The 25,153-nt window shown below is 45.1% G+C and overlaps 1 protein-coding gene across 8 annotated transcripts in view; it reads left to right on the top strand.

The window, feature by feature from the left end:
- The window catches only part of LOC147013515 (SH3 and multiple ankyrin repeat domains protein 3-like), a 522,196-nt gene that overhangs the window by 497,018 nt on the left and 25 nt on the right, over nucleotides 1–25,153 (top strand). For 3 of the 8 annotated variants that reach the window (XM_085855370.1, XM_085855371.1, XM_085855372.1), the window contains 2 exons: nucleotides 14,376–14,727; nucleotides 24,185–25,153. The exon at nucleotides 24,185–25,153 is cut by the window's right edge and continues 25 nt beyond it. In XM_085855370.1, coding sequence (XP_085711496.1) covers nucleotides 14,376–14,727; nucleotides 24,185–24,364 — 532 coding nt within the window. In that variant the 3' untranslated portion in view covers nucleotides 24,365–25,153. Of the gene's footprint in view, nucleotides 1–14,375; nucleotides 14,728–24,184 lie in introns of those variants that run through there. The other 5 variants (XR_015051346.1, XM_085855374.1, XR_015051345.1 and 2 more) reach the window with 3 other exon arrangements.

Raw genomic sequence — 25,153 nt, forward strand, 5'->3', positions numbered from 1 at the left:
TCCCGCTATGGCACCCCCGGGCACTACACTGCCTCCGAGCCTACCAGCTCCCTAACACCGGGGAGTGCCCCCCATGGCACCTCCCCTGAAACGCACACGTGGCAGGCTGGCTTCCCGGGCCCCTTTCCGAGGGTCACCCATGCCCACAACACTGCCCACGCGGCTAATGGCGCCCCAGGCCCCTGCACCAAGCAGGCGCACCCGTGCCCACTACGCTATCCCGGCCCCCCATGGGCCCTTGGCCTACCACGGCCGACTAGCCTGGTGCCCGGGGTACCCACTCAGCGATACTCAGCTTTCGCAGCCACGCTCCCAAGCCCGTCAACAGGGCTCCTGCACCCCTCCAAATGGGTTTCGAGCCTACATTCCCACCAACAGCAAAACGACCTCCATATTTGTTAATTTGACTAACCCCCTAACTCACTTTATACTGACCCCGGGGTCCCTTGGGCGGGAGTCACTCCTCCCCCCAATCACTCATCGCACCATGCATTCCCCATTCGCTCCACACACACAGACCCGCTGGCCTCACTCACTCACCAAGCACATGCTTCCAATCCACTCACCAACAACTCTTCAACACACACACCACTGAACTCTGCCATCCTCCTAACTACTTCCCCTAACTAACTCGTGCTCCCACGTCGTCCCTTAAACTACAGCACGTTCCTTTTAACACTACGTAGCTGAGCTACGTCCCCTCTACACATCCAAAGTCTGTCACTGTCTCCAAATAAATCCCATTAATCCATTTCCCAACCTAAATCTGACTACAATCCCTCTAACTAATCCATTCCACGGACTCCATGAGGACTTACCCCTGCCCCATGAAGTCGGTCTAGCTAAGCTAACCCTTCCCCCTAACTAGTTTCCATCCTGTGCCCAGGTAAGGGGGGTCTTCCACCCCTTGCCCAGGAATCCTGTGCACCCGAAAGTGAGGCTTGCTTTTTTTTTTTTTTCATGCGCAGCACCAGCGCGGCAACTCGCGCACTTTGCACCTGCCCGTGACGTCATGCAGCTGCACGTGTTCCTCGTCCCTCCTTGGACGGTACTATCCGGCAGGGATACCCCTCCTGCCGGATTCCAACCCCACGTGCAGCCATGGCGTCACCGTGCGCATAAAAAAAACACAAGCCCCACGTCTCGAGGGGTTCCCCACGCGAACACATGTGCTTTGCCCGTTGGAGCTTAACACACACGATCGCGTGGAGAACCCGTCCGGTCCAAATCCGTAATCCTGCCTAAACTTTGTCCGTCCGCGGGATCGGCAAATCCACCGCTGGCGTTTCCGGACCGGGACTTCACTCTCGCAAGCGAGCACGTGGTGGCCTCGTGCGTTGCACAGCACGGACCTCGTGCTCACTGCTGGGTGAACCCGGCACGGTCCCCGAAACAACTACAGCCGCTACCCGGCTTTCTTTCTTCACATGTCGCCGGCGTCGTCGCCATTCGATCCACGCACACCTGCGTGTTACGACGCTCACAGTCCATTCCATCACATTCACACCGGGAGACGCGGCTGCGTGCTCCCGCATGCCAACCGACATCTCCCTCACATACCGCTCTCTCACACACACGGTCTCCCTTGCACTCGGCCGTTCACTCACGCATGCTACCTCCCTCGCACACGTGGCTCCACGCACTCGCGGCCTTTCTCTCACTCGTGTCTCACTCACACATGCGGGGGCACTCACCCGCGGTGCCTCATCCACACACCGTGCCTCACTCACACACACGGGGGCACTCACCCGCGGTACCTCATCCACACTCCGTGCCTCACTCACACACGCGGGGGCACTCACCCACGGTGCCTCACTCATACTGGCCGTTTCATCCACACACGCGGGGCACTCACCCGCGGTGCCTCACCCACACACGCGGGGGAACTCACCCGCGGTGCCCCATCCACACTGGCCGTTTCATCCACACACACGGCCTCACTCACACACGGTGCCTCACCCACACACGCGGGGGCACTCACCCGCGGTGCCTCACTCATACTGGCCGTTTCATCCACACACACGGCCTCACTCACACACGGTGCCTCACCCACACACGGCGTGCTGGGAAGCACGTACCCTGGCACCATCGCCACCACACCACTCACACACGGGGTCGCTTCCACACACGGGGACGCACTCACGCCTTGCACCACACACACAGGGACAACCACACTGGGGATTTGTGTCCCCACAAGGGTCTCCGGGGCCTCTATACCCCCCAAGCTCTCCAAGCACCCGTTCGCAGCACTCCTCCCCTCAACCTCGCAAAGCACGACTGAACTCACCTGGTCGTGACTCGCCTCAAGGGGGCATACTCCCTCCCCTCGTTCCTGGAGGAGGCCATCCAGCTGCTCGCACCGGGTCTCTACACGCTCCGCGAGCTCAACCCCATTGTCCTCCACGTCCTGTGTGTGTGCGTCACTTACCCCGTCTTCATCGTGCATTCTTCCCTCTATCGTTCCCATCTCCCGTGTCTCTGCCAACTCAGTCACCTCTTCACCCTTTACTTCCCTTGTCTCAACTATTTTTATTTCCTTTGTCGTCACCTCGTGTCTCGTCTCACACGTTTTGGTCTCTCCATTTAATTTTTCCCTTTCGGTCAACGTTGCACCCCCTCCCAGCTTGTTCGCTCCTACACGTGGAGTCGCCATTTTAAGTTCCCTGCTAACGGCCTTCATGCCTGCCTGCAGGCATCGGCCCATGTTCTGCGTCTCCCCCCGGAGCTTTCTCGTTTCCTCCCTCATGTTTGTCTCCACCCTAGTTCTCATGCGTTCCATTTCGCTTGTGAATGTATCCATCTTTTCGTTCATGTTCGCATTTATCTTCGCTGTCATTTCCGCCAGCATGGCGAATAGCTGGGCCATGTCGGGTGCGCTTGGGTGAGTCGTTTCGGCAGGGATCGGGGAAGGGTTTTGGTGGTGAGGGGGAGGGGGGGTGTCATACACCGCGGCCGCTGCCGCACCCATTTCGGCCTCTGGGTTCAGTTGGGCGAGTTCGTTTTCCTGTACAATTAACATTTCCTGCACGGGTATTTCATCCTGAGCCATGGATTCTACACATTCTACATCCATTTCTAATACCCCCGGCTCCCGCTCACCTTGAGACGCCATCTTGCTTCTCTTAAAGGGTTAATTTGAATCGCTCGTAATTTGGAGGGAATCGGGGGTCGCTTCTCTCACCCCTGGACCGATTCCCGTGAATTTAATTGGATACAGGACAGCCCGTTTTCCCGTTCTCCGTTACCAGTGCTGCGAGGAGGGCGATGGATTTGTATCGCACGACCTGACACCAGTGTTACGGATTCGCGCCCGCCGGCGTGCTGACGGCCACGTAACTCGAATCGCGGCACGTCGCCCACCGGACGGACAATCCAGTCGTGACCCTCTCGGACTAACGCCGGGAACCAGTCACGGGTGGACCTTTCGGTCTCACCGCGATCGAGCCAATCGGCCCCCGCGTGGGATAGGGTTGCTCGCCAAATTCGACCTACCTCAGTACCCACACGGAGGGTAGACCGGGCGATCGCACCTCGCCGCAGGTCGACTTCGGACACGGGCCACTTAAGCGACCCGTTCCGTACTATTGGGATAACCGAGCGGTGTTATTCGTCGGCCTCGACGGTTCGATTAATTATCGGGCGTCTTAGCCCAGGACCAACCCTTTATGTGAAGCAAGATGGGGATTCAATGAAAGAACTGACGAAGCGAAGCGGGAAAACAGTTCAACATAAAGCACATTTATTCGCGATGAACGGAAAGCACACATATACAATTCCACCAAAAGCACTTGTAAAAGGAAAAGAAACACAATGCAATTTTACACAAAAAGCAAATGTAAAAGCGAAGACACAATGCAGAGCTATCCGACTACCGAGCACACGGCAACACTTATACAATTCTACTTCACAGACGGCGCCGACAACACATACCCAAAACCAAGAAAAAGAACACCCTCAAGGATGAGGCGGGCCTGGGGCCGAGACCGGGTCGGGCCTACCCGTCTGATGATGAGGCGCGAAGTGGCGATGGTGCCCCAACTCCGCGGGCCTCGCGGACAGTGTCTGGTAGGGGGTGGGAAAAGGGGCCCCCTTGGTCGCACTATCTCAGCGCGGGGGGAAACAGGAGGGGGTTGCTGATGCTCGGGGGAAGGAGGATTTTTATCCTGTCTCGGGTCCCGCGACGAGCGTCTCCACCTCGACCAGGTCGCGCCGTCGGCCTCCCGCCTTCAGCTCCCGGCACCGACGCGAGCACCCCCTCGTCCGTCTTCGCCGCCACCACCTCTCCACAGCTCCGCCGACAACTCGTTCCAACGCACAGCTTGTTCCAACGCGCAACTTCCTTCCAGCTCCACCGACGACTCTCTTGAACTCCGAACTCACTCTTTCCAACGCACACCACAACTCCTACTCCACTTGTCTGACGAACGCAGTCGTTTATATAAGCCCCGTGGCTTCGCCTTTGACCCCCTGCCCTCGACCCTTCACCTCGCCCCCCACCGGCCCGAGAAAAAGTGGGCGCGAACGCTTCTTGATCCATGAATTTGCATACAGCGACTGCCCTCCAACGCCCTGGAGGCGGGGCCAAATCGCCCCTCGCTCACCGACCGGACGGAACAAAAGTGGGCGCGAGTCGTCCTTGATCCGCCTTTCTGCGGAAAGTCCGCGATGTTTTGTACACGCTGTTCGGTGCGCGCCCTGCACGAGTCCAGTACCGGTACCCACAAGCGGCGCAAGAACGGTGGCGATGCGACGGTTGCGAGGTGTGACGGTAAAGGTCGTGGCTGTTGTGGTGAAGCGGCGTTGTGGTGGGTGGTTGATGTTGTGATGACTGTTGAGACGTGGTTGGTGGTGGTAATAATGGCGGTTGGTCCAAAATAAAGATAGTAAAAGAAAAACGGCTATCCTGAAGAGTCGCAGCACGCATAAATGACATTTATTCCCTCTAGACCACGGGTTTGGGCCTAACTACACATATACTTACAGAGATATCTCACCTAAGGGACCTGAATGGTGGTTTGTGAATTTCGTCAACCACAACAATATTATTTCTACACACATACACCAGAAAGCAATGAAAAACACTTATACAGTCAACAAAAGCAAAACACGCATGCAGTTGTTTAATGAAGACTGCGGGACGGGGACAAAGACACGGGCAAGGCGAAGCACTACAACCGTCTGAGCAATTATACACAGTCACTTAACAGGTTTTTACTTACAAGACACGGCGCCACAACATGCATTCGAAAACAAAACCCCAGGAAAAAAAAGACCACCCCCATAGACAGGGAAGTAAGACTGGGCCCGTGGGCCTTTATAACGTGGAGCCGTGTAGACCGCAGAGGTTCCGCGAGGCCGCGCAGGTTACCTTCCTCGCTGGGTGACCCACGACGCTCCTTCCCCACGGCAGTTAGCGTAACCGTGGTCCGGCTCAGGCCTGGTGGTACGGGCCCCGGCCGGCAACGCCTGAGAGGAACGAACGGGCCTTCGCTCTTTTTGAGTTGATGCTCTCTTTAAGAGCCCGTCCGTCCCTCGCGCTGCTCGGACTGTCCCGAAGCCCGATCACCTCGGACCGTTCGGAGCTGGTTGGCGAGTTCTCTCCGGCTCGTACACGAGCGCGCAGGTCTGCGTGGCACAGCAGGTGGGGCTGCGCTCCCAGCTCGTGTCTCCTCCGAGTGTCCGAACCTCTCCACCGACTGAAGGCTCCAAGCGCCAGGCTCCAGACTTCCGCGCAGCTCCTCAACCTCTCCAGACTCGCCTCCAGACCCGACTTGACTCGTTGAACTGGCGCTCTGCGCGGCCTTTTATAGGGCTGGTGAGACGAGATCTGATCTCCGCCTTCTCACCTCTGCGCGGAAAGCAGACGTCGCGGAAATCACCGACCCTCTGGATCCAATTCTCCGAGAGCGAGCCGACGTGTTTGAAATCATCACCCTTCGACCCCCACAGGCCCCGCCCCTTTCTCTCCTGTGATCCGTTTTCCGAGGCGAAGCTTCCACACAGAGCGGACATGGTAGAAATCATTAGACTTGCGCTCACAACGAAAACCCCCGCGTCGGTTTGCAGCGACGCTGTTCGCTGGAGACTCGCCGCGGCTGGTGCAATAATGGCGTCGTTTCGGAGACGAAGGTGAGGCGATGTTTGTGGTGTGGAGATGTTGGCGGTTGCTGGCGGAGTGGTGAGGATGGCGTGGTTGTTGAGAGGCAGGTGTGGTTGTGGTTGTTGTGAAGCGGTTGATGAGTGATGTTGATGGTTGGTCCAAAACAATGATAGTAAAGAAAAACGGCTATCTCAAAGGATCACAGCCCTGTGACACGAAAAATTCCCATTAAACAATGGTCGGGAAATCTAACTGAACACAGACTTATCGATCTAACTGAACGAAGGACCTTTATGGTGTTCTGCGAATTTCCACAGCCATAACAATATATTAAATGGAATAATCTTTAAATAGTAACGTGAACTTTTCGAAACTTTAAAGCAAATGTCCGAACATATTTAAAAGTTCAAGGTAGACGCTCTCAAAAGGCACCGTCAATGTGCGGATGTGTACAAGTGCTTCGTATTTAAGGAGATCCGGATCGTGTATATAAAAGAGCCAAGTCCTAATATAAAGGTTTTGTCTTCACAAGAAGAAGAAGAAGAAGAAGAAGAAGAAGAAGAGGTTTTGTCTTCACAAGAAGAAGAAGAACAACAACAACAACAACAACAACAACAACAACAACAACAACAACAACAAGAACAACACCGAGCTGTCTTAGAGCAGCGTTCGCTATGTGAGACACTGCTAAAAAGCCCACCTTGAGTCCTGTTTGGGGAATGCAAAAAAAAAAATAAACACTCCAGAGATTCTGAAGCAATATGGCAAAAAGTTTTGTGGTCTGACAAAACTGAAATGGAACTTTTGGACCAAAAATGAAAAAATACAGTGACGTTTGGCACAAACTCAACACAGCACATCACCCAAAGAACACCATTCTGACTGTGAATCATGATGGTGCCAGCATCATGTTATGTGATGTTTCGCATCAGCAGGGACTGGGGCACGTGTCAGGATAGAAGGGAAAATGGATTGAGCAAAATACAGAAAAAAAAAAATCCAAGAGGAAAACGTGCTACCCTCTGCAAGCTGAAATTGGGACGGCAGTTCACCTTTCAGCACGACGACCCAAAGCACACAGCCAAAGCTACACTTGAGTGGCGAAGGAACAAAAAGATAAATGTCCTTGAGTGGCCCAGTCAGAGCTCCGACCTAAATCCAATTGAAAATCTGTGGCATGATTTGAAGATTGCTGTCCATCAACGTTCCCCACACAACTTGACTGAGCTTGAACAGTTTTGTACAGAAGAATGGGCAAATATTTCCCAATCAAGGTGTGCAAAGTTGGTAGAGACCTATCGCAACAGACTCACACCTGTAATTCTTGTCAAAAGTACTTCCACCAAGTATTAACTCAGGGGGGTGGACACTTATCCAATCAAGATATTCTAGTTTTGTATTTTAATTAATTTTCTGAAATTTGTATAATTTGTTTTTCACTTGGAAGTTGTGGGTTGCAATGTGTAAATAAAGGTGGAAAAAGTCTGATTTAATGCAATTTAATTCCAGGCTATGAGGCAACAAAAGGTGAAAAATTTGAAACAGGGTGTTGACTTTCTTTCGGCACTGTATGTGCCTTATTATTATTCTTCTTTTTCTTGGTTTTGCAGGGTAGCATCATTGTCTGAAGGCACAGCTGTTCAGATGATGCAGTGCCCACTCTGGTTAGGGCAGGAATTTGTAATTTTTTCCTGGTGCTTGTGATAGCTCGCCTAATCTTTGCAAAGGACACCATGGGATCTTAGATGCCTACCCACGGATGCCGGCAGATGGAATGCCCCTTTAACATCCATTCGAGGGACGGCACACACATTAATGAATCGCCCTGCATGTGAAACACTGCAATGACAGTTTATGGGTGGGTCAGGATTCAAAACCAGGCACGACAGCTTAGAGGCGAGTGGGTATCCCTCTAGGCCATCCAGTCAGCCCAACCATGTATCAAATGTGACTGGAAAAGAGGCTTTAATTGTAGTTTGCACTTTGCTGTTGTGCCTTTAACAATATTGAGGATTTTCCAGTTATCACACCTGTTTTGTGGTAGTGGTTGTTGCATATGAGTTTTCGTCTTGTCTATTTTAACTCTCCTTCTTTCCACAATAACCAGAGGACCAGGAGAGGGGTTTCTTCCAAGGGTATTTATTGTTTCTCAATGCAGAACCGTACAGCATAAGGTAGCCTTCACACCCCTATTAGCCAAATGAGCATCCAAGTGGGCACAGCATATGCAAAGAGGAGGAAGAGAACCACAATGGCTACTCTTCTGCCTCCTCACCACACCCAAAATCAACAACAGAAGTGACTGAAAGAAAATCCATACATTCAAATAACCATTAGTTAGCAGCATTTGCTTATCAATATTAAAATAACTAACTAATGTGCTTACACAGTCAAATCTGTTTTTAGCTCACCTGGAACGTAGCTTATGGAATGGCACATCATCCGTCTGTTCGTCCACATATGAGGTGTGTTCAAAAAGTATCCAACCTTAATTTTTCGTGCGTAAACAAATGAAGCAAGGGAGGCGTGGTTTGGTGCACGTATGTAGGCGATCCTAATCTGTCTGCGTGAATATTTTCCCACCTGCAGAAGCTGTCAGTCACCGACAGACCGCCGATGAGTGAGGAAGTGTAAGTGAGCGCCGTCGGATTTTCGTTTTTGACAAAATGACGGATCACTGTGGTCTCATCGCCAGTGATCATTGTGTTGAAGAAGTTGGGATCGCTGTTCACAGTCTCCAGCATGTCCTGTACGATCTCCAAACGGAGTTGCTTCTGCTCGATTGTTCGCAAATTTGGCACGAACTTCGCTGAGATTCTCCTTAATCCCAAATCCCCAGTCACAATGGAATGAACGAATCCAATGCTGACACCCGCCTCGTCTGCAAGTTCTCTGATTGTGATTCGACGATCCTGCATCAGCAGTGTCCTCACTTGGTCAATGACTATCTCATTTCGGGATGTTGAGGGCCTACCAGAACATACTTCACTTTCCACTGACGTGCGACCATCTTTGAAGCGGTTGTACCACTCTTTTATCTGTGTGGTGGCCATTGCTTCGTTCCCGAAGGCCTGTTGAATCTTGCGGATCGTTTCCACTTGGGAATCGCCAAGCTTGACACAAAATTTGATGCAGTAGCGTTGTTCAAGTTTTTCCTTCATTTTGTCAAAAACGAAAATCCGCCGGTGCTCACTTACACTTCCTCACTCATCGGCGGTCTGTCAGCGACTGACAGCTTCTGCAGGCAGGAAAATATTCACGCATACGGATTAGGATCACCTACATAGTGCACCAAACCACGCCTCCCTTGCTTCATTTGTTTACGCACGAAAAATTAAGGTTGGATACTTTTTGAACACACCTCGTATACTTTCAACTTCTTCTCTGCAACTACAGATACGATTTCGATGAAACTTTACAACAACCTTCATCACCCATGACGTTCCAAAATTTGTTCAACTGCATTTTTAGAAATCGGGGTCTGAGGGGGTCTCTGGAGGGTGTTTATGGGAGAGGAGGTTGCCCCCCCCCCCCAATAGATATTTGCTTTCTTCTCAAACAACACACACAATTCCGATGAAACTTGATGACGACCTTCCTCATCCATGATGTACCAAGGTTTGTTCATGCCATTGAAAAATTTGAGGTTTCAGGAGGTCTATAGGGGGTTGCCCCCCAAAAGAGGTATGGGCTTTCTTCTGAGAAACTAGACACACAATTCCAATGAAACTTCACCACAACCTTCATCACCCATGACGTACCAAGGTTTGTTCATGCCATTGAAAAATTTGAGGTCTGAGGGGGTCTACAGCGGGGTTGCCCCCCAAAAGAGGTATGGGCTTTCTTCTCAGAATCCACACATACAATTCCGATGAAACTTGACTACAACCTTCATCACCCGTGATGTACCAACGCTTGTTCACGACATGAAAATTTTTTTGGGGTCTGATGGATTCTACATGGGGGTTGCCTCCAAAAATATGTATTTGCTCTCTTCTCTGAAACCACACACACACGATTTCAATGAAACTTGACCACAGCCTTCATCACTCATGATGTACCAAGGTTTGTTCATGGCATTAAAAGAAAATTCAGAGGTATTTACTTCCTTCTCCATGACATATTTTGTGGGTCATCCATGCCTACCAGTGAGTAGTTCCCTGGTTATCTTATCCAGCCGCTACCAGGTGAGCACCCAGGGGTATTGCCCCTATTTTTATTTGTTTTGTTTGATATACAAGGTCAAGACTCATGAAAAAGAGCTAGAACATTGAACAGATCAGTATCCAACAGTACATAAGGAACAGTAGAAAGAGGGAGGGGGGGATACCAACAGAATGGTGGAAGAACAAGATAGAGGGAAACTTAGACATACAAGAGATGTGGGGAGGAATAAGTGGTTGTTGATGGTGCATGGGGTGGACAGGATGGGTACAGAGGTAAACTCTCAGGAAGGAAAAATTGGAAATTTGGAAGGAGGTGGGTTTGTGGGTTAGGGTGGAGGTAAGGTTAACGAGGGTGGAAAATATCATGGTTTTGGATTGGGGATGATCTGAGATGATGGTGAACAGTTCTCTTGAAGACCTGGAGAGAACAATGAGATTGAAAAGGATGTGGAAGTTGATTCCACAGGTGGGAAAAAAGAAATAAAGGAGTGGAGGTGAGCAGTGATCCTGGATTTGGGTAGTTTCACCAGAAGGGGGTTGATGGTGGACCGTTTGAACCCTGCAGAAATCTGGGAGGGGGGGGGGGCGTAAAAGGTAGGAGAGAAAAGAGCAGAGGATGCAAGAGCAGAAAGGAGGTGGTAGAAAGTTTGCGATGTGAAAGTGATTGGCCCATTGACTCAGCTTCATCATAAGACATTCCAATAATATTGAAGGCCTTGGTTTCCATGGCATCAAGCTGAGCAAGATGTGAGGCTGGAGTGCCAGCCCAGAGAGGAGAGCAATACTCCATCAACCTGCAGATGAAGGCCTTGTAGGTGTATAGGAGTTCATGTGTGCCAAGGAAGAACTTTGTACAATGGAGGATGCCCAGTCGGCGGCTGGCTTTGGAGGCCAACTTTGAAACGTGGTTTGCCCAAGAAAGATAATGGTTGATAGTGTGACCCAGGATTTGAATGAATGAACTTCCTTAAGAGGATTGTTAAGAAAGTAGATGGGAGGGTTGAAAGAGTGAGAGTGTGGGATTTTTCAGGATTGAAAATGAAAGCAAAAACCAAATCACCTCTTGAGGTTTATCACCAAAGCAAAAAACACCAAATTCCATTTACTATCAGTGAACCTACTCTGTTGCTTCTAAATTCTTGTTATTGTCACAGTCCTCTCTGAAAAAGTTATGCGAAAGAACATTATTAGAAGGGCAATACTGTGTTCATTACTGATATATTTCCACAGTAAAAGGTTTGCAAGTGTAATTTTTTTGTTGTATATCTGACATGCTTATTGGTTCTGCAACAAAACAAAAATGTTCACCGATTGGGTCTAAATCACATTTCCCACTTTTCATTGGCTGCACAATAACAGACAAATTTTAAGATGCTGCCAAACCGTTGTGATAAATGAATAATAATAATAATAACATTTGAATTTGTACAGCACCTTTGCCTATGGATACACGGCACTGAATGAAGAACTATTCTTGCTGGTGAAGGCTATAGGCTGGAGCTGATCATGCCGACCATGCATCCCTCCTCGGACCCATTTTCATGGGTATCAAAATTTGTATTAGAAACTATAGAACACGAAAAACGATGTTCCCATGAGATAAAACTCATTTACACTCTATGAAATCGACCTGTTTCCATAGTAACACGTCGAAAATCGAAAAACGCCATGTAATGCAGTAAAACGAGCATATCTGTCAATTTTCACGCAATTGAAGGGTCAAAACCTTGTCCAGATGCCTTAAAGGATACACTTCATCAATTTCTAAGTAAGGATAGATATTTATACTGTGTAATTTTCATCATCTTACCATGTCTGCAAGTCGGTTGGACCACAACAAAATCTGATCACCCCCTCATATCTTTGCATTTCATTTAAAAGTATACTGATGTCTCCTCATGTTCTTGTGCATGTGATGCATGTCTAAAATCCACCACGAGCCCGAGATTATATGTTTAGTAAAATTGGACCACTGGACCTGTAGCTTATCTGGGCCCTGGCCTAATGTTGTTAACCAAATTTGATAGCATTCTGACAGGTGGGTCTGGAGAAGATTTTTTTAAAGGAATGCAACATCTGAAAATGATCCTGTGATTACGCTTTAAAACATCACAATGTTGTCAGAGAAACACAAACCTTGGAATGAAGATGTTCTTTTGCGCCTGGAAAGGGTCAAGTTTTGCCTTCTGATACCTATTTAGAGAGATTACAACAGTTTGCTGAACCTTGGAAGCAGGTCACTCGGAGACGAGAGGAAACGCTGCCCAACCTCATGAGTCAAAATCTAAAGTTCTCTCGACTAAAAAGCAGCATCACCATTTAAGGAACAGATTTGTCATATGACCAATAAGGAAAGAATGAGCTGTTTAAATATTTACAACAATATTAAATGTATACAGTGCCTTCAGAAAGTATGCACATCCCTGAACTTTTGTCACATTTTGTTGTGTTACAGCCTGAATTTAAATTGGATCAAATTCAATTTTTTTATCATTGATCTACACCAAATACCTCCTAATGACAAAGTGGAAACATGTTTTTAGAAATTTTTGCAAATTAATTAAAAATGAAAAGCTGATATGTCTTGCGTCAATAAGTATTCAACCCTTTTTCTGTGATGCTCCAAATTGAGCTCAGGTTCATCCAATTTGCTTTGGTCACCCTCGAGATGTCTCTACAACATGATTGGAGTCCACCTGTGGCCAATTCAATTGATTGGACACGATTTAGAAAGAAACACACCTTTCTATACAAGGTCCCACAGTTGACAGTGCATGTCAGAGCAGAAACTCTACGATGAAGTCCAAGGAACTGTCCGTAGAACTCAGAGATATAATTGTGAGGAGGCATAGATCTGGGGAAGGGTATAAAACAATTTCTAGAGTTGAAAGTTCCCAAGAACACAGTGAGCTCCATCATTAGGAAATGGAAAGAATATGGAACTACCCAAACTCTTCCTAGAGCTGGCTGTCCAACCAAAGTGAGCAACCGGGCAAGAAAGACCTTAGTCAGGGAGGTGACCAAGAACCCAATTGTAAGGACAGAAGGAACAGTGAATAGAGCCAAATACAGACAAATCCTTGAGGAGAACCTGCTTCAGGTTGCAAAAAACCTTAGACCATGGCAAAGATTTACATTCCAACAGGACAATGACCCCAAGCATACAGCCAGAGCAACACTGGAATGGCTTCAGAACAAGAATGTGAAAGTCCTTGAGTGGCCCAGCCAAAGCCCAGACTTGAATCCCATTGAGAATCTGTGGAAGGACATGAATATTGCTGCTCATCCAACTTGACAGAGCTTGAGCAAATCTGCAAGGAAGAATGAGAGAAAATCCCCAAATCCAGATGTGCAAAACTGATACAGACATACCCAAGAAGACTCAAAGCTGTAATCGCTACCAAAGGCGCTTCTACGAACTATTGGCCCAGACGGATGAATACTTTTGTAAATTAGACATTTCTGTTTTTCATTTTCAATATATTTGTGAAAGTTCCTAAAATCATGCTTTCACTTTGTCATAATGAAGTATTTTGTGTAGATCGGTGAAAAAAAAATCTCAATTTAATTCATTTTAAATTCAGGTTCAAACAACAAAATGTGACAAAAGTCAAGGGGTGTGAATACTTTCTGAAGGCACTGCACAACAACTACTGAAGGAAGATTTATACCTGCAAAAATGTTGTTGCTGTTTGAAGGGAGAGCGTTAAAGCTGTTAATTATTCCTTATTGTCTGAACACCAGCTCTATTATTTACTCAGAAAAGAAATGTCCTCAGTCCAGAATCTCAGTTTTCAAACAGAGCAGTATACAAACGTACTGCATCTTCCATCATCTCTCCAATTCGTCATCAGCATAAATCCACAAATGTTGTCTCACGATTCATAAAAGTTGTGTTAGGATAGCTTTAAAGCATTTCTTTTTAATCATGGCCCTTTCTTTCCTTTGCATTCCTTTTTTTTCTTAATAATTTTGTTTTTGTGGTTTTCCATGTTGCTTTTCCATGAGACTTCCTATGTCTTTTCTTTTTCTTTTTTCTGTGATGGCCCTTTTCCTCCCCCCTGCTATTCATGGTGCTTTTCTTTTTTCATCCCTTCCAACCCCACCAGGCAAACTACGAGTTTGGACCGGGGTCCAGCCTTACCTTTTCACCTGCGTCCAGCTTCAGGGGGAAGCCAATCTCCTTTAGTCTCTCCTTCTCATGATATTCCTGCATCCTGCCTTTTACAAAGACATCACCCCCCACCTCCTCCTCCTCGTCCTTACCCACCAAAACCACCTCCAAAACCCCCAATTCGATCCAGTTTCATTGGTGTTTCACCACCTCCTCCTGGCACCTCCCCTTCGCCTTCCCTCCCTGCATCACCTGCTGAACCTGAGGGCCTTGTAGCCCCTCCCACAAGTTCTCCACTTACCCTCCCATATCCAACAAAGCCACTGGATCTGTGGTCAAAGCTCGAGGTAAGAATGCAGTTTAAAATTAAAAAAAAAAAACATTTATGACGTGTTCCTCATGCAGAATGTGCAATTTTTTTCATCAATATAATCGAGATTTGCTTATAGGAAAAAATAAAACACCATTATTTGCACCATAGCTGTGACTGGGATGCATTGAGTTCACCAAATCATTCGTTAAATTTGGAATATGTGTTTGATGGTTGAGGGCTGGGTAACATCAGCATATCAGAGAAGATGGAAAGGTCAGCAAAGTACAATGAGGAGCTATCAAGTGAGACAAGTCATTTGTGTAAATGAAGCATGTTCCTGCTGTGACACTGCTGTGAATTCCATTAAAAAACATGAAAGGGCAGGAAACGGTGATTATTAGCAGCTTTAATTTCGAGTTTTTTTTTTTTCAGGAAAGCAATTTACAGAAATATTGATGGAGTTTAGCAAGTGTTTTATAAACGAACAGCAAACCTCAAAATTGGTATAATCTATAGTTTGCTTTCATCTTTGTATCAGGCCTTTTATTTCCTTTTCTCAGTGGAGCTACAGTACACTGATGCAAGCACCTGCTGACAATTGAGAGTAGGCATTCCATTTTCAAAAGTTTGCAGAGACTAAAAACGTGACTTATTTTTACAATGGCATCGGGAAACTTACCGACGAGAAGAAATAACTGGCAAAAAAAAGGAAAAAAAAAACTACTGGTTCGAAACTGTAGGTTGTTCTCGGTTGGCGTGGCCTTTCTATTTTAGAGAATCCAAAAATACAGGTTGTTAAGATGAAATTTTTTTGTCAACTTATTTTTCTCTATTTCCCAAGGTGTTCCCTTGTGATGCACATGCACACTTGTCCCATTGTATGTGGTAGCACCTAGATGCCACCTGTGTATAAATATTTGGGATGGGTAAGAAGCCATTTCAGGACATGTACTTTGTCATTCATAAACTCTATGCCAACCAGTTATGTTTTTGAGTGGTCAAAATAGATTAAAACCACAAGGCAACAATTCTGGAAAATTATAAATCATGAGAATGATTTAGAATTTTCCATTTTCCCATCCATCTTCATTAGATAGTAGTGGTTGCCATGCATGGGTGAGCATTATCGTGCAGTTAAGGCACACCTGACTTTTGTCTGCAGATTGTTTGTCTTACTTCATTGCACAATACGTCACTGTTAAGTGACTGGCAAGATAAGCCGTCATGCATTTATGGTTTTCCCATGATCAGGACATGCCACATGAATTAAGCCATTAAGTTGCCAAAACACTATTGACATAAGTTCTTTGGCTGAACCTTGCCTTTTCATCAAACATGAGGTCCTTTAGTACTCATCCTGCACTCCTCTTATTGAATTTCATGTGGAAATGAATTTGATCATTTCTACACTTCCAACATTGACAACCATTTATTCTGCAATATCACATATAATCATCTGCTGAATCTCCATAATGAGCTGTTCAACACATATGACATTTTCTTCAGTGATAGTTGGTCAAATAAGGGAATACTCAAGATTGCTCACAAGGCCTTTGTTCATAACTCAGTGAAGTATGGCAGAGGTATGCACTCTATATTGCTCTTCCATGAGCTTTGCTCTACCGAGTTCCTATGGGCTGAGAGCCCAAACGTCACATCTGTCTCTCCTGGATTCTGTGGAATCTAAAGCTCTCAAAATGATAGGAATATCCTATGATGAGGCCAAAACACAAGAGGTCTGTTGCTCTCACATTACATGGCGATCATCAGTCTCTGTTTCCTCCCGTCTATTCTCTGACATTGCTCCTTGTGCTCTCTCAGTCTTTTGACCCTCCCTATTTACTCCAGGATGTATGTGTTCTTCATGTAAACCTTTCCTGGTTTCACTTCCAAAATCTAGTCTGACTGCACATCTCAACTCCTTTGTTCCTTGCTTTTCCAGTCTATGGAACCACCTTCAGAGGCCAATCTTTCCCACAATTCCTTCCAGGGCTTCAAGTAGGCAGTGCACAATCCCCATCCTAACTCATGATCTTTATTACCCTCATTAACCCTTACTAACTAAACCCTCTTACTTGCTGGGTTCAGTGTTTCCTCTCCTCTTTCTATTCTTTTCCTTGCTGGTTCTTGTCAATTGTTTCCGACTCCCCGACTGTCAGTTCAACATTGCTCTTCCATGAGCTTCGCTCTGGTAGAGAAAAAATAATTCATCATAATAGTGAGCTCACTGCGTCATTTCAACACAACAATGTGAAAGACTGGCATGACAAAATTGCACAGACAGTCTTCTGAGAATTTCAACCTTTTTGATGTCCTCGTTCACAAGGAACTTGGCATACGTGACCATGTTCATCACCATCTTTGTTTTATGCAGAATGCTTTAACCAGTTGAACATAATTATTGCATATAATTCCAGGCATTAAACAAGAAAAGCACTTGGTAGAACACATACCTCCACCAGGCTGAACAGTTTACATTTTGTATGTAATAACCTGTCTACACTTTTTTGAAATACCGTGCTATGTCCCATTTTCACCCCATCTCTCAATGGTGAAGAATCACCTTTTTAAATTTTAAATTCTCGTGCCCGGATTCGGGTCTTCACCACAATCGAATCAATTCATCCTTGTCACACACCGAACCTGTCTACCAAGTTTCGTCCAAATCTGGCCATAACTATTTGAGATATCCTGCTCACAGTCAGACAAACAAACAAACAAGAAAGATGTTGTGCATATCACAATACTTGTGAAATCCAAATAAACAAAAGTTGCCATGGAAACAGCAATTTGTTAATTTGGAAAAATTGACCTATCAAGTATTTTATATGATGGAATGTTGTGCGTAACTAATTTGGTTGATACATTTTCTAATTGCCACCTAATAAGTGTTTTACAAGTTTTGAATGGCATTGACCTTGACCTATGACTAATTTTGACTAGATTGTACACACGTATACCACACATGCATACAAATAAGCTGTGCAAGTTTCACTCGTATCTTGAAAAATTCCTGAGGTTTAGCAATAATAAAATCACAAAAATGTCCCATTTGATTATAATGGGGTGAAATTGTTGTCATGGACACCGTTTTCTCTTTGTCACATGGGAATTTTCTCTTTGGCACGTGGGACTTTTCACTCTGTTACCAACCAAGACGAGCAGAACCTGAAAAAAAAACAGAAAGAGAAAATTAATTAATTATATTTTGCACCCTCTTTACTTGCTTGCTTGGGACTGTGGTGGTTTACCAATGGGGGGGCTTTTTATTATGGCTGGTGACCCTCAATTGTGACTGCATAAGGCCCTCAGACAGAATGTCTCATGGGTCTAATGGGGTCTGTGAGGTCCTACATGGTCTTGGAGTTATTAAGGTTTTTTGGGACTTTAACGGTCTTTGGGATCGTGGAGGGTGTTAAGGGTCTAAAGTGTCTTTGGGGTTTTCGGGGTATCATAGGTTTTATATGGTCTTAGAGGATCTAAAGTGTCCAAAGAGGGTGTAGGGGTCTTCAGGAGTCAAAAGGGTCTTAAAAGGGTCTTTAGAGTTATAAAGGGATTTAAAGAGCAGGTTTTGGGTCACTGATGACTTCGCGTGATTCGAAGGTTGTAATCACATTAATAATCGTTGGGCAATTATTTTCTTACATTTGAAACTCAAAATATGCTAAAATTAACTTTTCAATCAAAATTTTTGTCAGTGATCGAAAAACAGTCCGGAAGTTACCGAAAATGCTATGACGTCATGTTCTCCGAAAACTTCGTGAACATTCGGAAACAACGTGAGAACAATGGTGAGATGCGAATCAGAGAGTGATTACAGCGGCGATGAAATTGAGTGTTTTCATTCCGATATTGCCGAGGACGAGTCGGAGGATGATGGGAATTTATACTATGGAGTTTCTGGCCCTGAGCCATATAAATTTGAGCCACTTGCAAGTGCCAGAAAACGGCCTATTTCGTGTACAAGTGGCAGGACTGACTATCCGGCAGTTCACGCTGACAGACTCCACCAGACAGATTGGTTTGTAGATTTTCATTTTCTTGTTCGATGCATAAAATAATGTACAGTTTCATTCATCTGTGACTTGATATAATAATTTTTAACCCTCCAGTCACTCAAGAGTCAGAAATAGAATGAATCAATAATGGACCCAAATATATTATACACCGTAGCCTTGGCGTTGAAGTCTTTCTGACAGCTGAGCTTGACCCCAGCGAAAGTGAACAGTTAGAACAAACCCCAACTTTCAAGAGACTGTTGTGGCATATCTATCTATAATTCCAGCAATGTGTGTGTGTGTGTGTGTGTGTGTGTGTGTGTGTGTGTGTGTGTGTGTGTGTGTGTGTGTGTGTGTGTGTGTGTGTGTGTGTGTGGGTGTGTGTGTGTGTGTGTGTGTGTGTGTGTGTGTGTGTGTGTGTGACCGCTGTTTCCCGACAACCACTGGTCCGATCTAATTGAAACTTGCCAGGTATATTGCTGGGGCTTTGTGGATGTGCCTTTTCAAGGTTTAATATTAATCGGACATTTGGTTCCCAAGTTATGGCCATTTATTTACCAACCAATGACAGGACACGTTGCTGCGTAGGCGTGGCCGATGGGGAAGAGATTCTCAGCCGCGTTCCCCATTACGGGTTACAACGTACGGACTTCTGGATAGTGTAATTTAATAATTTCTCGATTTCTTATGCGCATTTATAGATAAACACAATGCCCCAATCCAGTCGTCGTTTACGAGAGCGAAGGAACGGACTGTGTGGTTGTTTGAAAGTTTTTTTTTTTTTTTTTTTTTTTTTTTGCACGTATCTATATCTATATCTCTCTCTCTCTCTCTCTCTCTCTCTCTCTCTCTCTCTCTCTCTCTCTCTCTCTCTCTCTCTCTCTCTCTCTCTCTCTCTCTCTCTCTCTCTCTCTCTCTCTCTCTCTCTCTCTCTCTCTCTCTCTCTCTCTCTCTCTCTCTCTCTCTCTCTCTCTCTCTCTCTCTCTCTCTCTCTCTCTCTCTCTCTCTTTTCTCTTTGTGTTTTTCCTTGCGATGACATTGCGAAAAGGCAAAATATGTTGGCGCTAATTGAATAATTGGCCATTAAAACTAAATTGTGAATAATCGTAGGTGACAGTGTGAGAAGATGAAGCAGGAGCCAGCTGAGGAGGAGAAGGCTGAATGGTGGGCACAGCGTCACGCTTCAGTCTCACTTGAGCAGTTGTTTTGAAACTGAGCTCACTCATTGCATTGCCTTCATTATCCTCGGCTGTGAAATGGTCACCACAAATGATAAGTCTATCCAAAGGGTCCTCTTTACCCGTTTTCTTTGGGGGAAAATTCACCCGTTTTGTTTGCTGAAATCTTATCCACTACCGGTGAATGTTTGATTCCTTTGGGAATCGGTGGGAGCGATTACCTGTTATCCAGCCATTTTCGCAATACATGACGACACACGTATGAGGCATGATGTACAAATATCCAAATAACTTTGTTCTACAATAATTCAAAATAAAAACGGATAGTATAGACAGTTGCAAGTTCAAAAAAGCGAAAGAACAGCCTGCTGAACTGGATCCTTCTTCAATGAGCGAGTGAGCTTCCGCTTTGTTTTGGAGAACGTGACGTCAACATCCATATATGGCACGTGGCTGTTTTTTTCAACAGCCTCGAGAAATAACAACTTAGGAGTTAAATTTCATTAATTTTCCCAATAGTTAGGCAACCACAATAGTTTGCATCGAACTACTTAATGCACATATAATCATATTGATAAATTTTCAGAACATGTTTGGTGACTCGCAACCTGCTCTTTAAAGTATCTAATGTGGGTCAAGGGGTCTAAAGGATGTAAAGGTTAACAAGATGTAAATAATCCTACTCTTCATTTGCAATTGGTCACTGGCTTTGACACCAATGGAAATTTTTAATGCAGACCCAGGGCATCAAAATCTGCATGTATTGAACAAACAGTTTCAAATGGAGCACCTTGCCGCCATTAGAGCATCTCAATTGCATTAGATGTGGCAATAAATGTGAATTGTTGCTCTCAACTTGCTATCTAAATGATAGAAGATGCCATTTGCATTTTTTCCGCCTCCATTCTGTGCGGTCATGGGCAACTTGCTGGCAGACTTAATTTATCGACATAGTTATGGTCCAATAATAAGTAATTAATAGATCTACTCGCAGTCAAATTCACACGTTCAAAGAGTATGTAATTACAAGACATACTCACATGTGTCGACCAAGGCTTCACCTCGATGAGGGTTCGTTGTTTTGGGACTGCCGCTGGTAACATGTAACCCAGTGCTACCTGCTGCATGGTCGGGTTGGCGGCGACGAAACCGACACCCCTCATTGGCTTTGCTACTGGTGAGGGTGATTGTGACACAATACCAGGACGGAACAACACCTGACTAAGGGTGGATGAGCTCCTTTCAGGAGCCAACGGCCATCCAGTACAGAGATGGTGTCGCCGAAAGAAACACCTAATGGGGGTAGGAAAATTTATTTTTGCACCTGGCCTCGTGACCCCCTCCTGCACAGTGGTCTTGTGAAGAGGATTCCTTGTTTCAGGATTAGGTGAAGGTTTTGCCAGTTTTTCCTCTTCTTCTTTTTAGGTCATCTCTACTGAGATGACCCAATAAAGCCAGACCAAATGTACGTCTGTACGTCCGTCAACAATTTTTCTTTCCGATCTTGATGAAACTTAGTATGTGGGTAGATGTCGATGAGTGTTGCACAACGATATAACTTTTGTCCGGGTTCAAGGTCAGGGACGAGGTCACGTAAGTTATAAAAATCGCCATTTTCAAAACCTATCTCGTCTGCCATTCTACAAGATATTCGGAAACTGTTTATTGATTATGATAGTAAAAAATATTATCTTGTATCTAACCGGACAGATTTTTGAATTTCCTTCCCGTTTGATCATCACGTGATCTGGAAGATGGCCAAAAACGCCGATGCGATTCGCAAAGAAGGGAGAAATGAAATATAAATAATATGGAATAGGCAAAGCCTAGAAGCGAATTCTTCTTACATTCGCTTCTGACTTTACATAAAACTTGTTCACAACTGTATACTTGCCAACTATACCGTGGTACGTGTCAGCGCGCCGCATAGCTGATGATTTTGACGCAATTTCCGGTTACTTCGGCCTGGATTCGGGATCAGCGAACAAATAATGTAAATCACGATTAAAAAATATTTTTTGATGATGCGGGAGATATGTTTATAAAAATTAACTTTGGCAAAAAAAAAGAATTGAATAAATAAATAAATAAACGATCACTTCTAGTCAAGAATAAAAGAATTAAGTTCCGGAAAGCGTTTCAAAATCACTCCCGGTAATGTTAAATACTAAATAAACACTTCCTGTCATGAAAAAAATCACCTTCGGAGGTATAAAATTAACTTTGGGAAAAAATAATTGAATAAATAAATAAACACTTCCGGTCATGATCTCCCGGCATGCATCATTCCCCATGAAAAAAACCGGAAACAAAAAAAAAACCAGCAACAAAACAAAAAACGGAAGCAAAATGGTCATAGCCAATGACACGGATTCACAATTGCCAAGGTATTGTGTTGTTTTTGTTGTTTCCTATTCTCTCATGTGCATGCGTTAAGTAATATTCACAAGATAGAAATAAAACCCAATCGTGTTTATACACCGCACAGCGTTTAACAACAACCGGAAGGAAAAAGTCATAGCTAACGACACGGATTCCAAATAGCCAGGGCTATTGTGTTGTTGTTGTTGTTGTTGTTATTTCCTATTCTCTCACGTGCACGCGTTAAGTATTAAGCTCACTTCGTTCGCTATTATCTTGTATCTAACCAGACAGATTTTTGAATTTCCGTCCCGTTTGACCGCCACGTAACCTGGAAGATGGTCAAAAACACCTCCCGGTATAAAGAAAACTTTTTACTTCCGATCTTGATGAAATTTGTTATGTGGATAGAGGTCGATGAGTGATACCCAACGACATATTTTTTCCCGGATTCGAGGTCAGGGTCAAGGTCACGAGGTCACGAAAGTTGTGAAAGTCGCCATTTTCAAAACCTATCTAGTCTGTCATTTTAGGAGATATCTGGCAACGGTTCATCCAGTATGATAGTAAAAAACATTATAGAGATGACCGTCACCCTCACACGGGGGTAATTTTTCTTTGTAGCGTCACAAGAAGTGGCTTTCAGCCTTGTTTAGGGCAAACTTCAACAAAAAAGTATACATATCGTGAATTGGATGAAAATTGACGATTTGTGTGACCTTTGACCAATTTCCCTCAAAAACAATAGTCTTCCAGAGTGTCACTACCTCAACCAGGTGGTTAAGTTTCATGAAGATCGGATTAAAAATTCGACCTGTAGGTTACTGACATACAAACAAACAAGTCGGTAGGCGACATGGGTGGTCGCGACATAATTGCATACTAGTCATAGTTGTTGACGGATCGGGCTGAAAATTTTTGACAAAGAGGTTGATTATAGTGCGCAAAAAAAGCCTGGAAGCCCATTTTTGATTTTCGAAAAAATAAAATTTTTAGGATTTTTCTAAAATTTCAAAGTCCCGTTGCTAAGCAACGGTGGTGTCCTTAGCAACGGTGCTCAAAAGCATAGAACTAGATCCTGGTATGAACCTACCTGTCAAGTTTCATCAAAATCGGTTGACTCCTCTGGCCTCCAGAGCTGTCCATTACATACATACAAACAAAAAAAAAAATGACGGTAAATGGACACCCTATTTTTAAAGGACTACCATTTGAAAAATAAAACCTAAATGAAAAATCGGCTCGAGCAAAATTTTCTAAATATCTCAAAGTATTTAATTCCGAAGTCTCGTTTCTCCACATTCAAAACTGTAGGACAAGTATTGAAAATACCGTACGCAGTTTTTCAGCCGCTGCATAGCAATGGGTGGTTGCTTAGCAACGAAACTCAAATGCACACACTGCCAGCCCATATGGCATCTGCTCACCAAGTTTCATCGAAATCGGTTTGCTGGTTTGTGCTTGGAGCCTCGCGTTGCAGACACACGCACACACACACACACACACACACACACACACACACACACACACACACACACACACACACACACACACACACACACACACACACACGGAAAACCCGACAATAAGGGTACCCTAGTGACCACCCAATAGACAGACGGGGTGAAAACATAACGTCCACCCACCTTCTGTGGCAGAGGTAATGATTTTTTTTTAAGTTTTTTACAGGTTCGGTAATGAAAACTCCACGTCAACCTTGAAGGACCTTCATACAAACTTGTATAAAAGTACTAACATCTGTTTCAAGTTTCACTGGTGCAGCCTAATCCTCATAGTTGAGGAAAACTTTATTATCCCTTCCCCCCCCTACCCCTCCCCCCTCACCTTTTTACTTAGAAAGCAATATTTTTGTGTAAATTTGCTTTTGCATTTTAAAGATGAAGCAAGAATTACTCAGGAGGAAATAAACTGTGTTTATCTCTTTGTTATGCAGGTTGGGGCCTGGCTTGAGAGTCTTGGTCTTGGGGAACATCTTCAGAGTTTTCTTGAGAATGAGATCGACGGTTCGCACTTACCCCAACTTCGCAAAGAAGATCTCTTGGAACTCGGTGTAACGAGAGTTGGACATCGAATGAGTTTTGAAAGAGCGCTCAGAGAGTTGCTCTCTCAGTAGTTTTCACTCGTCTCCTCAACCAAACCCGATGGAATAACACCTTCTATGTCATGTCCTATTATCTCTGAGTTTTTTTCATCTGTGTCTTTCTCCGTCTCAAGTTCTGACTCTGGCTTTGTTGACTTTTGTCTTCTCTGCTTGTCATGTCTTGATTTTTTTTCTCATCTGTATTATTCATTATGATAAGCTGTTATTAATAATGTGTATTATTTATTTGCACTATTCGTCCATTGTTGTTTTAATTGGTAATTATTTGTTCTTGCTTCCACTACCATTCCTTGTTCTGTCACTGTCTTTCTGTTTTGTCTATCTATAACTCAGAATGTCTGTGTAACCGGTATCAGACCTTTTCTCTCCGCATCTCGTCTCTCATCCCGATACTTTTTCTCCTTGTTGTTCATCTTCCCTTTGAACGGCGGTTTATTCAGAGGCACGTAATTTAAGGATTTTATTGATTGTTTGAGCAATTAGCCTATGTAAGGTGTGCGGGTGCTATGTGAATGTTTCTGCTGTATTGCTGCCATGGAATGTCTCTGGCTCCGGTTCGGATGCCACTACACACCTCTGCTGCAGCAGCATGGCCACTTACCTGGTCAGTGAGGAGTGGCTGCAACATTGTCATCGGTTGGCCTGCTTAGCCTATAATCGGCTCTCAGTGGCTCACTGGTTGACGAGTTAGAGCATACCATAATGGGTAGTGATACCGGCATCATTGAGATACAGACTATGATGATTATTATTGTGATTATTATCAATATTATTCCATGAGGAAAAAAAAAAACCAGACCT

The sequence above is a fragment of the Eptatretus burgeri genome, chromosome 14 (assembly GCF_056783735.1).
Source record: "Eptatretus burgeri isolate ZD-2024b chromosome 14, Ebu_testis_v1, whole genome shotgun sequence".
In the NCBI taxonomy this organism is placed as follows: domain Eukaryota; kingdom Metazoa; phylum Chordata; class Myxini; order Myxiniformes; family Myxinidae; genus Eptatretus; species Eptatretus burgeri.